This window comes from Dipodomys ordii, unplaced genomic scaffold (assembly GCF_000151885.1).
Source record: "Dipodomys ordii isolate 6190 unplaced genomic scaffold, Dord_2.0 Scaffold140, whole genome shotgun sequence".
Taxonomy (NCBI): Eukaryota; Metazoa; Chordata; class Mammalia; order Rodentia; family Heteromyidae; genus Dipodomys; species Dipodomys ordii.
In genome coordinates, this window is record NW_012267356.1 from 3,843,698 (window position 1) to 3,862,059 (window position 18,362).

General features: G+C 37.2%; 1 protein-coding gene across 4 annotated transcripts in view; it reads left to right on the forward strand.

Annotated features, from left to right (window-relative positions):
* Positions 1–18,362, forward strand: part of Dclk1 (doublecortin-like kinase 1) — a 346,512-nt gene that overhangs the window by 262,965 nt on the left and 65,185 nt on the right. For all 4 annotated transcript variants that reach the window (XM_013031454.1, XM_013031455.1, XM_013031457.1 and 1 more), the window contains 2 exons: positions 15,154–15,238; positions 17,859–17,967. In XM_013031454.1, the coding sequence (XP_012886908.1) occupies positions 15,154–15,238; positions 17,859–17,967 (194 nt within the window). The remainder of the gene's footprint in view (positions 1–15,153; positions 15,239–17,858; positions 17,968–18,362) is intronic.

An 18,362-nucleotide genomic window follows, 5' to 3' on the forward strand; every position in this document is an offset into this window, starting at 1 on the left:
TGGCCCAATTCATTTACTCTTTTAAGGATCTATCCTGCAGTGCAGGGAGACCTTTTTTTTTTTTTCCTTGTAAATGTTACCCAGGTTTTTCTACACCAGTGTATACTACACCAGGTTTTTCTACACCAGTGTATACTTTGGAAAGTCACCTAGCATAGAAATGTTTCTTTGTCTTTTGCTCTATTAAACTCTGATTCCAGATTTATTGATATAGCTAGGTGTAGTTGGGATTAAGAATGTAGTTATTGACATTGAAAGTGTTTGAGATTTCCTGCATCTCTCCCTTGGGTTGAAAACCCTACATCTGGGTATAAAGTTTGCTAAGATGTCCTTTGTTGGTAAAATGAGGGTAGAATTTGCATCTTTGCCCTCTGTATTATCTTCTTCAGAAAAAATTTTGTTCATCTGAGGCAGAAAATCTCTATCCAGTTGTGTAGTCATTGACTTACATAATTAAGACTTTTAACAATTGGTGAATATAATCATTCCCCAAAGGATCTGACAGATCCTTCATTTTGCCATTTAAATTACCATTACAATTATCATCTATGAGAGAGAACCTCATTTTAAAGGGACAAAGCATTTATCATCACCTGAAGATCTTTATTATAAACACTTGTTGTAAACTAGATTCTAGATATATTCAAATATGGTTTCATTTCCAAGATTTTGCATTTAGCTTCATCTATTCAAAGATTCTTCTGTTTTCAAGCCTTCAAATCTATGCACATCCCCCATCTACATATCGTATCAGTACATGGAGAAGTTCCTAGCTGCTCTAGTGAGAGGGGCTTTCGTCTGGCTTCATAGATAACTGCATTAAATCACCTCTTCTAGTTAAAATAGGCCTAGAATATCCCTAAACACTAATCCTGTTTCAAATTTGGTGAATATTCTTTTCAAATGGTTGGCTACATTCCCCTGCAGGAAATACTGAAATAAGTGAAAGATGGCATGTGCTAAAAGAAGACACTTCAAAGAATAAATTACCTCTTTTTATTGCAAATTAGAAAACAGCAGCTACTTCTATTTTTTCCTTCTGGGTTGCCTAGCAACATAGCTGGAAAATGAGCTGACAATCCCATACACACACACACACACACACACACACACACACACACACACCCCTTATTTTTAAATACAGAAACATAAACTGGGCTTTTTAAAAAAAAATTTAAAAAGAATTGTTGAGATAAATTTGTTCCTTCACAAATAAGATAATTTCTATTTTTATATCTATTAATTATATATAAAAACTTTTCTTCCCTTAAAATCACACTCCTGTTACTTCTTTTTGATCTTTCAAAATAGTGTTATATAATAAGAGCCTACATGTCAGATCTTTTGCTTTGTAAACATATCCAGACCAATGTACCAAGTAACCTCCCTACTTTTCCAAAGCATGGTTATTTAAATTGCTGTCTAGAAGTGTCTGACTGTCTCCCAAAACAGCTCATATAAGGTTCTTTTCCCATCCAAGAACTCTTTTTGTCCCATTTCTTAAGACATCAAGAAGAAATGTGTTATGTTGTGTAGGTTGAATGAAGTTCCCAGTTATACTCCCACAGCACTGACTTTTGCAGATTATATGATCAGTCAGATGATGGGAGGAGTGGGTGGAACAAAATTGAAAAGAAGCCAAGTGTAGACACTCTGCAGATCTAGCTGGTTGCTTGGCTACCAACAGAGAGATCTAGTAGCAGAAAGAGGCAGGAGGGAAAGTAATGGGCAAGGAGTTGGGAAAAGGGAAGGAGTCTTGGGTGGGAAGTAATTATGCATTCTTCCGGTTGAACAAACATAAAATTTTGAAAGGGCAGTGTCATTTGGATTTACCCTATGTAAAATCACAACAATTGAGTTGCTACCAAGGGACCAGAATATGCTATTTGCCAGCTGGCATTCTGATAAATTATTTTGTGAGGTTAAGCACATTCCTGTTCATCCCAGAATGAGAAGAAAATGTTCATGGAAGAGTTGCCTAGACACAGAATAGCAGAGCTGGCCTTGGCAGATGTCAGAGACCATAACTCAGCTGGACACAAGTTAAAGGCAAAAGCTTGTGATAGGTTGGGCGGTATTTTTCTTGCCGTAAAGACAAAATCAGCATCCATTTGTCAATGTACATGGTTTCTCCCTTGTTACCTTTCCTCTGGTCTGATGTTGGTGACTTCAAAAGGTCTGTTAATATTAGAAACCAAAGGATGTCCATTTGGAGTTGCTCCTAAAAGAGCGACAGGGCACCCACAAAAGCCAAGTAAACGAATCTGTCCCGCCCTTCATCTTACAGGACCTGTATCGCCCCCTCTCTTCGGAGGATTTGGACTCAGTAGGAGACTCAGTGTAAAAGTCACAATGGAGCAATGTATATGGTTTGTGATTGGGTGAAGGTTTCACATTTCCTAAACAAATGTCTAACCGTAAAATACACAAAGGAGTTTTGCATATCTTGAAATGATCAAAATGAAATTATACAAAAGTAAATGTGCAGGCATTTTATATTTCTGATATTCATCATCAAGAGAGATTTTTTTTTAATGTCCCCTCCATTTGATTGGATTGGGGGAAGTTTGAGGTTTCTGTATAAGCCCTGCTTCTAGATAGGTGCATCTAAGACCCAATATTATAAACAAGAAAAATTCATTGATGAGATTTGTGTGTGTGAGTGTGTGTGTGTGTGTGTGTGTGTGTGTGTGTGTGTGTGTGTGTGTGTGTGTGCTGGTCCTGGGGCTTGAACTCAAGGCCCAGTCACTGTCTCTGAGCTTTTCTGCTCTAGGCTAACATTCTGTCATTTGAGCTACAGCTCTACTTCCAGATTTTTTTGGTGGTTAATTGGCGATAAGAGTCTCACAGGCTTTCCTGGGCAAGCTGGCTTCAAAACTCAATCCTCAGATCGCAGCCTCCTGAGTAGCTAGGATTCTAGGTATGAGCTACCAGCACCCAAAGATTTTCTTTTTTAAAAAATTTAAGCCATAATAGACACATAGCCACAATTATTCTACATTCAACAGTAAAACAGACTTAAATAGCACAGGAGGACATATTTTTTTCTTAAATTTGTATTCTTTAAAATTTTTGGACAACTGTTCTTTTAGAGGTACTTTTATTGTAAAACAATGAAAACAATAGATTTTTCTCTTCCTAAATAGTAAAGTTTTTATGATTTTATGAGCTAATATGCATGATAAGGAAAATTTTGTGTGGATACATCTCTTGAAGACTAGCATTAAACATAAGAACTTCCCTGATTTTGTGTCAGGAAAATCTTATATTTAAAATTAACTTTTTTTTGGAAACAGCATCAGTATAGCTTAAGCTGTATAGAAACATGAGAAGCTTGTTCAGTGGCATTGCTGTAAATGATATATAAATTATATAGTGCTGCCTTACAGTATACATGTCATTTTTCAAACATGTAAAAAACTTCTGTAAAAATTATGTCTTGATTTCTTCTAGAAAATCAATTTAAGAGACAAACTTTCCTTAAATGGTGCTATGTAAATGATACCCCTAAAATCTCCATTCTGAAAAATCCTGGTTATTTGGCAATTTTCATATGCAAAACTCCTTTTGTGTTAAACCAAGTAAGTCTATGATTATAACCCATTGTGAAACATTAACCTACTAATTCTGCCCTTCTAGTCTTCTACTTTAAAAAAATTATAGTCAGTTTTGCTCAAGCATAAATTAATTGTTTTAGAATCTGAATGTTAAGAATTAATTTAATGTGTATGGTGTATTGTATTTAAGCCATATCCACGAACATTTACTTTGACTAGCTCCAACACTAACAATTTAAGACTTATAAAGCATGGTTTTGATATTCTCCAGGCTTGACATATCTCAGTGGGTGATAAATTAAAAATGTATGACACCATTTGGAAACTGTTACTTGAAATTTCTTTCAAATTTTACTTGAAAACAGTTTTAAAACGTTTGATTCAAGATGGATAGAAATTCAGTTGTCATACACTGTTTTAAATGTTATTGATTTACCTCTTTGGAGAAATTGTTTAACTGGCAAATTTTGTCATCTGGTTTATCATTATCTATGATACTCTCTCACTTTATAAGTGAATAAAATATTCTAACCAAAAATCAGAAGAAGAAAAATAAAATGTCCAGACAAACAGCATTTGAAAACTTAACCCTGTAATAATTAGTGCCTCATTATCCAATCTGTTGGAAAGAATGACACTTCTCTGGCAGATTTTTCAAGATTTGCAGACTGAACCATTCCATCTTGAAAGAACAGTTCATAATGATACCTGTTCCAGACTTCAAGATTTTAAAACTGTTTCCAATAGAAATGAACAAGACTCCTGCTGAGATCAAAAGGCTGCTTTGTCTTAGCTGAAACAGTAAACATGTGTGAGGTTGCCTATGCTGTGTCTGTTTTAGTTATGTCTTTGTAAAAATGCATTACTTAATACAGTTGAGTCCATAAAAGACTAGTATGTATTTGACAAAACTGTCAAAAAATGCAAAGAAAGCAATGGAACAGTTAACTTAAAATCTGGTGGGGTCAGATGGTCCAGAACAAAAATAAATTCTAGTAATTTCAACTTCCCTGCCCTGTCAGTCTTACAGACAACTACTGCTTAGCGGGGTCCAATAAATGCTATTTGTTCTGGATAAGTAACAGATATTGCCAATTGATAGAAAGCCTGTGGCTTTGCTTAGACACGGCAAAAAGAAAGTGGACTTGTGCTAATTGTCGATAGATATCATGGCCAATTTTCCATTCAAGCAGTTCCAAGGGAAATGCTATTCCACAGCATTTAATCTTTTGAACATATGACTTTTATTAAGGGACTGTTCAGGGCAATATATATCATTTACTGTTTGAAACTAAAGTCCCTCTGAGATTGAAATCGCACACCATTCATAGGACTTTGAGATCTCTTTGTATGCAGAGCATAATTCTATTATACCTAAAACGCAATTTAAAAACAAAATTCTTAACAACAAAATCAAAGTTTTGAGTTCATTAGCGGAACAACATTGTTGATGTATAGGAACTTAAGATTTACTTCCTTTTAAAACCCTTTTATATAGAGACACTGAATTTTAAAATAGATCTGCAGAACAGGAAAGCACTGTATCCAGCAATCCAGGAGTTTTTGTCCTGATGGGTATCTTGAAATGTGTGCTTTGAACACTGGGCTGTAGTTAAAATTTGAGAGGTTTTTTTAATGTGCTCACATTTTGCTTAGACATAGGTATCCTAGGAAAAGATACTAGAAATAGTTCCCTGTTTTCAGAATTTTAGAAATGCCAAACCTAGTAATATTGAAAGCATGTAACTTCAGTGTGAACTCCAGACTATGGCTTTGAGAATCATGTGGGATTGTTACTGGGGTTTTTCTTGTTTAATAAATGAAGTGGGGCCAGGGCATCTAAAGGGTATCTACCAGAGGCTTTGAAGAAGTCTCAGGCCCACCCATGAGTACACATCCTTGGATATGAATATATATATATATATATACATATATATTCACAAGCGTTTTTGGTGTGTCCTATGCAGTCCCAGTGTCAAACAGCCTCCACTGATGTTTACACCTGAAATCTACACTTGAGTGAGAGTTTTCTTTTTCTTTTCCGTAATAACAATGTTGTCTAAAACTCACAAAAATGAAAACATACAAGAATATTCCTAAAGTATATCCATTTGATTTGTGTAGAGTGGCCATATATCTATACAGGTGTATGGATGTTTATGTGAACATGCAGGGCTCAGTGTGTCCATGGATGTATGCCTATGTAAGTATCTGTGTATGTGTATAGTACATTAATAGTCAAGTATGATATTTATGGTACAACCTTATATGTTACTGGCTTTTATAGAATTCAGTGTAAACCATTGTGTAATAAAGTGCTGCACTGTGACATATTTGCTGGAACATCAGTTTATTAATAGATTGCTAAACTAGTATGACAAACATAGCTTAAAATATTCCAATGTTCTGGACTGGGAATGTGACTCAGTGGTAGAGTGCTTGCCTAGCATGCATGAAGCCCTGGGTTTGATTCCTCAATACCATATAAACAGAAAAAGGCAGAAGTGGTGCTGTGGCTCAAGTGGTAGAGTGCTAGCCTTGTGCCAAAGAAGTTCAGGGACAGTGCCTAGGCCCTGAAATCAAGCCCCATGACTGGCAAATACACACACACACACACACACACGTGTGTGTGTGTGTGTATATATATTCCAATGTTTTGATTCAAGGACAGATTGAAAAACTGAAATCCAGACAAATCCAATATTGTGTTAACTCTTAAATACAAATAAGTACATGCTGTCTTGCTGTTTGATCATTAGAACAATTTAATATAACTGATGTGTGTGTGTTGACAGCTGTAACAATTGTCACTACAAAGTGAAACATTGATATATAGAGTTTTGAGTAGCTGAGTATAATATTGAAGCATAAATAGAAGAGAATTAAAATTATATTTTGAAGTGTAATAACAAAGCCAGATAACCTGTAAGGCAACCTGTGTTCCTTTAAGACGATGATCTAAACTGTTTTGAATATACTTGCTACTTGTGTATATCTACATAAAGATATACACACCTGAAAATGCTAATTGACTGAATTTTCTGTGTACTTTTGCTCATTTATGCATATTGTTACATCTCTAATTGTGCATGTTAATGACCCACTGTATTTGATTGACATAGCCCACAGTGCGAAAATTAGAGATATATTGAATTCAGTCTACCAGTTGCCTGATACAGTCTATTGTTCTGTCGCTTGAAAAATACTTGCAATTTTGTGCTTGTAATGCATGTGGATAAACTAGGACATCAGAGGCCCTTGCTATAACTTCTAAGAGTGCATGACATATGATTTATTGTAGTACAGATGATAGATAAATTCCAAGATAGTACAAGTGATGCATGTAATATGTGGATATTTGTATTATATATGGCCACAGAATGTTCTTGAAGCCAGGGTAGTATCTATTGGAATGTTTATAGACAAAGATCTAGAAAAGTTAATTTTCTTGTGATGGGTTTTCTGAAGAGTTTATACTCATCAACAAGCAATGAATTGAGTTATTTATTTTACTTTGAAATATGCTACGATTGTTTTAAATTTGGATAACAATTTTAAGAAGAAGTTACATACTTATCACTTACATTTGAGTTACTTGGATGTGAATTCTCCTCTTTCAAAATGGTATTTGGTATGAAAATGTTTTAAACTGCAATCTATTGGAAAAAAAATCTATTGATCAAGGTCATCAGTGAAGTTTTGTAAATCTGAGAGTTAATGAAATGTGTCCTTGAACTACCCACTACCCATACTGGAAAGTTCCATCTCTAATGCTGTGGTTGCATTGTAAAATCTTGTACTTTGTATTTCACATTGGACCCTGTTACTCCTCTCCAAGTTAATTTTGTGATACCACCTTAGAATAACTATATAATAAACAGGAAAAACTGCCTATGTTGTACCGCGAGTTTCTTTCAGAAAGCTTGATGAATAGATGTTGGAACTGAAATGGCTGTGTGGGATAAGCGTCATTTTCACAATGCTTTGATGACCATCCTCAAATGATGCTTGAGATACTGTAGAGTCAAACTACATGACATCTAAAGTATAAATGCTGATGATAACAACAAAGTAAGTAGATTATCTGATGAGGAATTCTATTTCTGCTACTTGTGTTAGAATCATTGTATTTATTCTTCTTAGGTCCAAGGGTGTGTCAGCCAGATTGCCAACTGGTTGCAAAAAGGAAATTAAAGTACATTTTCCAAACATACAAGCTGTCTACTGGGCTTAAAAGTATGTTTCTCAAGGTCATGTGATTTTCTGTGGGAGTATATGTGTATATGGGTATGTGTGGGCACATGGTGCAAACTCTTTTTAATGTACTGAATAGATATATTCATAAACAAATATATTAAAAATTAAATAGATGTAATAAGATACTGGATTCTTCTATTTTAACCTAGAACAAAAATCATTATATATTTTATCCATGGTATACTGTCAAGGAGGATAAAAAAATTCTACTGGTCAAGTTAGAAGCTATTTTATGTTACAATTATGTATAAAAGTTCAGCATTCTGGTATTATACTTAGTAGTTTATTAGATTTTATATTAACCTTAAAGTTAATTATCTCTACATAGATTCTCTTTATTATTTGTGTGATACATCAAATTAGTTTTCCACAGCAATAATGGTATAATTAGTGGGAATGTTTCCAAATGTATAGAATTCCACACTGAATTCACACTTCCTTATTATAACTAGTTTAAGGTAAAATGTAGCGCCCCTCATTACAGGCTGGGAATTCCATCAAAAAAGTAACTATTGGGATAGGACTATGTTCACAATAATAAACAACTTACCAGTCCTTTCCCAAATTTTGATTTCAGATGAAGGCATTGTAGCTGCCTTATAGTTCTGCTGATATAGTTCTTTCAAAAGAGTAGTTTAGATTGCAAATTTATAGATCTTGGCCTTAGTGAAATAATGAGAAAACAGAAGCAAAGGCTACCTCATACCACAGACAATAGACGTGAATACACACTTTATTTACTAACCTTAGCTCTCCTCTCTTCACTAGCACAGCCATGATGCCAATATTCCCATGTTAATTTTCTGCTTTTTTGATGAACACTAGTTCTCTAGTCTTTGGGATAATGTAACCAAACCTTTATGGATTTTATTTTTTGGTTGGTGATGGGGGCTCGAACTCTGGGCCTGAGCGCTCTTCAGCTCAAGGCTAGCTCTCTACCACTTGAGCTACAACACCCCTTCCAGTTTTCTGGTGGTTTATTGGAGATAAGAGTTTCACGGACTTTCCTGCCCGGGCTGGCTTTGAACCGCAATCCTCAGATCTCAACCTCTTGAGTAGCTAGGATTACAGGTGTGAGCCACTGGTGCCCGGCTCCCTTTATGGATTTTTTGTGTTTGTGTTGTTGGTTGTTGGGCTTGAACTCTGGGCTTAGGAGCTGTCCCTGAGTTTATTCGTTCATGGCTAGAACTTTACCACTTTGAGCCATACCTCCACTTCCAGTTTTCTGGAAGGTCGTGGACCTCTTCTGGAAGGTCCTTCCCACCCGAGCTGGCTTTGAACTTTGATCCTCAGATCTCTTCCTGAGTAGCTAGGATTACAGGCATGAGCCACCAGTGCCCAGTCTGAAATTTTAAATCTTTATTTAAAATTTTAATATTCATTCCTAGTTCTTAACATGATTATTTATAGCATAAAGTTTATGTAGGCTGAATATGCTGTGAAGAATTCAGACAAAGGACTAGGGATATGGCTCAAATGGTAGAGCACCTGCCTAGCCAAGTCAAGACCCTGAGTTAAAATCCTAGTATCATAAAAAAAAATTAAAAATAAATTTAGATAAAGAATTTTGGAAAAGACATTTCCATTGTGCTTCTTTCAAATTATGAGGCCTTCAACTTACTGTCTTATAACCACATGGGAAGCAAATACATTTATATGGCTTTTCTATATTACACAGAAGACTAAGGTTCTTCTGCCTTCTATACTAGTATTGTTTTTAATGCTGTTAAATTAGATTGTCATCAAAACCTACTTTTGTACTAGTACTGGGGCTTTCACACAGAGCCTCGTGCTCTCACTTGGCTTTTTCACATAAGGCTGGCACTCTACCACTTGAGATACATCTCCATTTCCAGGTTTTTGCTGGTTAATTGGCAATAAGAGTTTCATGGACTTTTCTACCCAGGCTGCCTTAAAATTTCAGTCCTCATATCTCAGCCTCCTGAGTAAACAGGATTATAGACATGAGCCATCAACTTCATGTTCAAAACTATAAACTACTGAGACTACCAAGACTACTATTTAAAGTCTGTTATAAGATTTATTGATTAGGTTTTCTTTATCATGCTGATTCGGAAATCACAAGCCAAGGACCACTTGATCTCTAAACTTTTTCAACCACTCTTCACATCAACATCAATTCAAAAAAGTAATAAGAAGATGCCAGAACAAAATGTAAAGTGGAATTTGCACAATTATCCAGCCAGATTTACAATTATGGCAAGCTTTTTCTATCTTGACTATATTGGTTGTATCAGTTGGATACTTTCCAATTCTTGATGCAATATGGACCCCAGATGAGTGACAACATTAATGCGAGTGGCAGGGATAATGCATAACATTGAAAATGAACTGTTTCTTTTACTACAGAGTCATCAAATACATCTTGGTAAAATGTGGTTAGAGCTGTTATGTCAGCTTTCTCACTTACTTCAAAAAGTGTGATATGTTCTCCATCTGTTATGTGATCTCAAGCTAAAAAGCTACACTTAAGGATGTGTTCTGACTTAGTTCTCTTATGAAGGTGTGCTATAAAAGCATCCAGGTGTCAGCAACCTGCCCAAATGGTTCCCATTAAATCTGCTGGGAGGTGATGACATTTCAAATGTTAGAACGCCTCTCAGAGCAGCTAATTGCATTAAATTCTAAAATAAACTGTAGGTTTTGTACTGTAGGTCCAGATGCTTTGGAATTAGCAAACAGACTGAAGCAAACACAAAACCTTAGTAACATATTCCTTCTAAAATGGTTTTAATCTGCTCAGAAAATCTAAATAGGCAAACTGATTTCATTTAGAAGCAATCAAAAATATAGGTGAGATTTTCAAGTTTTATTGGTCAGATATAAAGGCTAGTCTCATTAGGTCAGTTCTAAGGAGTAAGAGCTTACCCCTTTTCATTTTGCTATTTTCAAACTTTCTCAGGCAGTTGTGGGTGATAAGTTCTAGGAAGATAGAAGTTATGTACATTGAGGTGGCTTAGGAATAACCATATTGAAAAGGCCAACTGATTACTAAAATTATTTTAACAGAGAAAAAGGGAGAGAATAGAAAAAAGGGAGAGAGATGGGAGATAAAGAGAGAGAGATTGAGAAAGAAAAGAAAGGAAGGAAGGAAGGATGGAAGGAAGGAAGGAAAGAAGGAAGGAAGGAAGGAAGGAAGGAAGGGAGGGAGGGAGGGAGGGAGGGAGGGAGGAAAGAAGGGAGAAAGAAAGGAAAACAAGAATAAAGAGAAAGAAACATAAAAGTGTTAGGTGACAAAAATCAGAATCCAAAAAGTAACAGGATGGAAGCATATTAATATAATAAAGGTGACATTTCATATGAATGAATGTATGAAGTATTGGGGTTGGTCCAAAACACCAACCTCTCAAATGCAGTCTGAGGAAATGAGACACACCTGTGAGTTCAGTGGAAGGTTAAAACACATGGTACCATTGATAAGTCAATATGATTTTGAAGTAGACTAACATTCTACTCAAGAGAAAGCAAATGGCAATTTTTTCCTTTCATTTGTGCTGGTCATAACACACCTAGAAAATTGCATTCAATTTTGAATACCAGCTATAAAGAGTAGTATTGACAGCTGGAATGTGTTCACCAGAGGTGAAAGGAGCTCTTGGAGCTCTGACACCTGAAGAACAACTTAAAGGAACTGAGAATATGCAAATCAAAAGAGTAGACACAGAAGCCCAGTGGCTATTCCCCAAAACCTGAAGTGCTGTCATATGGAAAATAGAGTAGATCTCTTCCAGGTGACTCTAGAGATGAGAGGCAGAAACAATAAATGGAAAATACCAAAGGACATAATTTCAACATAAATTAAAGAGGTTCCTTTTGTATACTACATAGTAAGAGTTACGATAGTACCTGCAGAACCATGTGTCTTTACCAGTGATGTTTCAGCAAAGGTCATTTGGCCACCAAATGGTCACCTGTAAGTGAGGAATTTGTTTTCTTGATGGAAATGGCATGGAATAGATCATATTTAGGTCTTCTCTTAGTTTCTGAAGTTCTTTACGTTCCTGGATGATCTTTGTCTTAAAAAAGTACATAGCATTCACAATCTTATTTCCTTAGCAAACTGAAGGGCTAACACTGTTAGAAATTAAATAGATTTATCTTACTCTGTTTGAGCATAATAAACAAAACTAGGACTTTGCATTTACTTTGCTTATAAGTAAATAAGATTTTTCTTAAAACTCTCAGTGATCAGCTTATTCTCAGACAGCCAAAATAAAATAATCAGGCATATATTTTCACCAGCAGGAATCTGGATTCGGCATAAGCAACTTCACACACACACACACACACACACACACACACACACACACACCAGAGCCTGAAAACCTTCCGGAACTTTTTCTTTCATGCATATGGTAGAGAAAACACAGCTGGCCTTGTGGCAAGCATTCAGTACAGCAGACATTCGGTGGCACTGTTGAAAATACAATTCATTAGCTGATAAGTCAATTTAGTGAATAATACACAACAAGCTTATGGAATTTAACAGCTTGAGAGATAGCATTTGGGTCAGAATTCTGTGTTGAAAGTGCTTGGTAGTTTTACTTTAGAAGAATTCAGAACTGAGCATATAAACTGTGGCTATCCTTGCTAGGAAACACACTGAAGATCTATTAACTTGCATGTTTAATGAAAGAATGTGTCTTTGTACCCTAAAATATAAAACACCACATGCCACAGGAGCATCTGTCACCCCAAACCACAATGTGTCCACATTACAGTGAAGCACTACGTGTAATGCTACTGGAAGAAATTTCAAGGACCAGAAAATCAAAAGAGAAATTCTAGATCTTAGACATTTCCTTAGTGCTTTCTTCATTGGAGCAGCATTATTCCTGCAATAGCACCAGAAATAAAGGATCATACTGCTTCAGAAAACACATCACTTCCCCTTACATGTGGTCCTGTTAATGTCTACTTTCTGCAGTCATCAGCATAAGTCTGCCTTGTCTCAGCCTCCTTGTCTCAGCCTCCTGTTCCAATGTTATAAACACAAACAGACTTTCACAAAAGTCAGCAGAGCATGGTTTAGGAGCTGAGATGTTCACAGTCCCTTTGATACCATGGGGTATGTATCCATTGTGTCATGTGATGACTAGGCATGGATCTTTCTTCTATTTAGACATATGACAAAGGTGTGCTGCTGGTCATATAAAGATTTGAGGGGACAAGATGGAGAGAGAGCTCAAACCCTAATTTATTGATAGAAAGCAGTTTGTGATAGTGGGAACTAATGGGAATGCCATATAAACTTCAAAGGATTCAGAGGTGATCACAAAACTTCCAGAAGTCCTTGCAGTGGAGCAAAGGTGTCATTTCCTGTTTCACTTTCTTTTTTTTTTTTTTGTGCCAGTCCTGTTTTTGAACTCAGAGCTTTTTGTGCTTTTGTGCTCAAAACTACTAATCTGCCACTTAAGCCACAGTTCCCTTTCCCGCTTTTTAGTAGTTAATTGGAGATAAGAGTCTCATGGGCTTTCCTGCCTGGGCTGGTTCTGAATCACAATCCTTAGATTTCAGCCTCTTGAGTAGCTAGAGTTACGGGCTTGAGCCACTAGCACCTGTAATTTTAAACACATTTTGATTAACTTCCATCTCAATTGTGTCAGCTGTCAGCATTCATGAACTCATCCAATGAGATACTCTGGTCTTCATCCCACCCAGGAAAATGCTCCATGGCCCTTGATTGAAATTGCCTTACAAGAACAATTCTCCAACTACTAGAGTCGTTTTTTAATGCAAACTAAAATCTTTTCTTTGTAAAGGCTGTTGGGTATAATGAATTCCCCCTGCCTCACTGCGCTGTACTTTGTACATAAGGCTAGATGGAGTAGGAAGGAGGTTGAATGAAACAGGTAAGCCGAGGAAAAGTAGGTCAAGTTTGCTTCTCATTGCCTCTTCATTATCAGCTCAACTACAGATGGTCTTTCCCTTCTCTCTGCTCCACAGACAGCCGGCAGCATGAGCCAATGCCACCCCCTCACCGCCTCCTGCTCCCATCAGGCCAACCAAGTGGATAAACCCAGGGAAGCAGAAGGACGAGCCTTTAGGACAAGCTGTGTTCACCATTTAGAAATAGCATTGCAATGTGCCCAACTTGTGTTCTTAAGAACTAGAGGGAAAAATGAAACCATACATTGTTAAAGTATATCCCTACCCAGCCAAAATACGCAATATTGGATGTTGTGTTGTCCTTTAAGTGCTTTGACATAGTTGTTACCTAATTTATTTTTGCTCCTAGTCAGAAATCCATCAAAATTATAAGGGAACAATCAAACTTGGACTTTTATTCTTTTTTTTTAATTGTATCAGTCCTGGGTCTAGAACTCAGGGCCTGGACACTGTCCCTGATCTTTCTTTTTATTTTTTTTGAGGGGGGGGGTTTCCTGTCGTGGGGCCTGAGCTCTGAGCCTGGGCACTGTCCCTCAGCTCTTCAGCTCAAGTCTAGCACTCTACCACTTGAGCCACAGAGCCACTTCTGGCTTTTTTCTTTTTTCTTATGTGGTGCTGAGGAATCGAACCCAGGGCATCATGCATACAAGGCAAACACTCTACCACTGAGCCACCTTCCCAGCCCCTGACCCTGATCTTTCGTGCTGAAGGCTGGCACTCTACCACTTAAACCACAGCTCTATTTCTAGCTTTTAGGTGGTTAATTAGAGATCAGAGTCTCAAGGACTTCCTGCCTGGGCTGGCTTCAAACCTGGATTCATAGACCTCAGTCTCCTGATTCGAATTACAGGCATGAGCCACCTGCTCCTGATAGGCTCTTATTCTTCTCTCTACCTCAGACTTCATAATATTTAATGGACTGATAACCTTTTTATTGCTCCCATCTTTATCTCAAGCCTACTCTTTTACATTTTTCTTAGAACTGAAGTAAGGCTGAATTTTTTTATAACATTTTGTAAAAAAAAAACTGTATTACTCTATTATAGTAAGTATAGCAGATAAGATCAAAATGGTCCATATTTGAAGCCCTACTTGCCAGTGGACTGAAGACGGGTGCCTAAAATTTGTCAAACCCAAACTGTGAGCTAAAGGATGCTCATTTGGGGAAAAAGGAATCAAAATCCCTGGAAAGTCCAGGTGCACATTAACTAGCCAGATCCAGTCAACACAACCTGCTACTGGTAGATTGGATAGGAAAGAGTGATGGCCATCATTGAATATGCTAAAGACTTCTTTTCCAAGTGTGAAGACCAAAGTTCCTCCCTGGGAATGGGCAAAGCTACCTCCTGAGACTCCAGGCTGGACACAGCATATGGAGACTGGTCATTCTGACCCAATTGTTTTATTTTCTGTTTCTGTCCCTTTACAGAGCTCTCAACATGGCGGCTCCTCTACTTCACTTGCCTCCACCAAAGTCTGCAGTTCGATGGATGAGAACGATGGCCCTGGGGAAGGTGATGGGCTTGGGATTTTCCCCGCTTGTACAGGGAGCAGAGAATGGGTTGGCTGGATTTATTCTCCCAACAGCTCTTGGGAGCCAATCACTGGGGGATAGGAAGTAAATATGGCTCTCACCTGGGATTAGGATGGCTCTAGGAGAATGGGGAGAAGAAATTGGCCTAATTTAGAGATGTTTCAATTCCTATGAGCGTATGTTTCCTAGGAAGGCCAGCTTCAGAAATCTGTTTGCTTCAGAAATCACAGAAAGTAACTTTCCACATGTTGAAGAGAACATAAACTGTGGCTTTATAAAAAGTTGGCTCAGTGGCAATTGAAAAAAAAAATATTGTCTCTTTAAGCTCATTCTCTGTGATGTGGTTGAATGACTCAGATTCCAGAGCCCACTTTTTTCACTAATTCACTGCATGGTTTTGAGCAAACCTCTTCTGCCCTCCAAATCTTAATTCTGTTAAATAATGACACCCCCCCCCTCCCTGGGGGTCATTCCACCAATCTCAAATCAATTAGGGGAAAACTCTTGGAAAAAGCTAAAATGATTATTTGCAAGCCACTGTTGAAGTATCAAGGGCTAGAAATGTAGATCAATAGTAAAGGCTTTCTAGCACGTGCAAGGCCTTGGGTTCTATCCCCAATTTTTTTTTGGGGGGGGAAGATCATAGGCTCTTCTTGCTGTTTTAAGTGATATGATTGATATTCTCTTCCCAACCAACCCTTTCCATCCCCCCTCCCAAAATCCAAACACTCTGTGGAGGAGACATTTTTGTTACATCAAGTAAGGCATATGACTTACATAAGAATAATTTCCTGACTACCACATAGTATGGGACATTTTTGCATCTCCAAACATTTGTAGTTCAGACATCTACAAGCCCCTTTTGTTCGAATGTGGTGTATTCTTCTAATGAAATGAAATGGTCCTTGCGTAAACTTCTCTTTATCAATCATCATGAAGAAAACAATCCCAAGAGTAGTGCTTTGGGTGATGCCTCAGTACAGGCTTCTCCTGGAAGGGAGGGTGACCAAGCCATTCCACTTCCCATTTACCCTACAACCAAAGATGATTGCTTGTAATACCCCAGAACTAAATGGCTTTAAATTGGTGTCATCTGCAGATATGTTTTATAAACTCAGATGCTTTGCAATAGATTTAACACCAATCATTCCTCTCCTATCCCATGGAACAGACAACAATCCCCTGGCTGAGTCCTTCAAACACGTAAAATCATGTCTCTTTCCCAAGGAGAAGGGAGGAGGACATTGGCTTCAAGCTCTTACTTATTCTGGGTACCATCTAGATAGGTTATAGAGGACTAACAGTAAAATGTTGCCACCAAAAGAAGTGAAGAGGCTGCTCAAACACCTGGGGCAATAGTAGGAACAGGAAATATAGAAAACACTTCCCAGAAATTCCATCCACTATGAATGCAGAGTGAGTGTTATCATGATGCCAGCATGAAGTTCTGAAGTATCTGATGGTTGAGAATCTCTAGGTGTTATTCCCCAACAAAATAGACTAAATGTGGGTATACAAAACACACCAGAAAGCCACTCTCTCTCTCTCTCTCTCTCTCTCTCACACACACACACACACACACACACACACACACACACACTCTTAAGGTTCTTATTTTATTTTGAGACAAAATATTCAGTCTCCACTGATGATGAAAGGTCAGAAGAGGAGCACATTTAGAAAACCCACTAAGCTTCCATCACAGTTTGCATTCAGATTGCCTGAGGGAGAGAGCTAGGATTTATAACTTTAAAGCATGTAAATTTTAGAGCCTAGCTCTAAAAGGCTTTTTACACCCTTAACATGTTAAAGGTTATCCAGCATATTTATGTGGCCTAAGCATGGCTTATTTAGTTTTATGGCCTGAGATATTTAAAGCATTATTAGGCATTTGTAAAATATTCGAAAATGCATTTTCAGGGGTGGAAAATGTGTTGTGTTAGTGGTACTAACATAATTGAAAGTACAAAACTGTTCTGTTCACAGACATAATAGATATTGCAATTTTAACTCAACATCTGCTCTGCAGGTTGGTGGTGAGAACATTTGTCTAAAGTCTGCTCAGTCCAACTGGGGAGGGGTGGCAATCAATGCTTAGTTCATAAGGAATTTTACAGAGGTCTCCATTTCAGGATGTAGTAAAGTGTCCAAACAGCAAGTATTTTTCATGCTTGAACAATGTCAAGAAGCCCAGAGTTGCATAAGAACTGTATTTTTCTCCTGTACTGTGTATAGGAATGCCATTCCTCTTAACACAGTGGGTATTCAGTAAATGGGATTAATCAAATTAGCATGAAGGAAGGAGAAAAAAAATGAAAGCTTTCTCTTTCAAATCGTTACTGCAGGAGAAAATTTTACTTGTATTTATATAAGTGGAGGTAGACCTCATCTGATTCCTTTTAGTTCATCATTTGTCTTAGTAAAAACTGTTGAGAATATACATGGTCTTAGAGGGAGGGTATGCAATTACGTCATATACAGAAAATGATATATTGATTCTAAATCAGTCCCAGTCTATAAGAGGATACTTCTGAATGTCTCCTGATTCAACATCTGTGTCCCCTTTTCTACCAATAAAAACATATTCATGATTTTTCCAGAAGTGTCCGAGGAAGGCTTCCAGATTCCAGCCACGATAACAGAACGATATAAAGTTGGGAGGACAATAGGAGATGGGAATTTTGCTGTTGTCAAGGAATGCGTAGAGAGGTGAGAAAGATATAATTTGCATGGAACTTTAAAGGAAACATTTGGCATTATGTTATCCAAGATAATGTCTCTACTTGCACTCTGTGGCACATATGGAGTAAGTTAATGTTTGAATCCCAGATGCAAAAAAAAAAGTCTTTAAAGAAATGCCATCTAACAATAGACTTGAAAAATGTAGTGATTCCTGGACAAGATCTAGTAAATAAAGACTTTGGGGTTTTTTGTTTTGTTTTGCTTTGCTTTTATTGTACTGGGCGAAACATTGCCAGCTCTTTCAGGTAAGTTTGTATCTTTATTAGAAAAGTCTTATTGAGTACTTTTCCCCACACTTTTTAGAGGAATTTTTGTAGAGACTAGAACAGCCTTCTATAATGTTTGATCTGTAAATACTACTC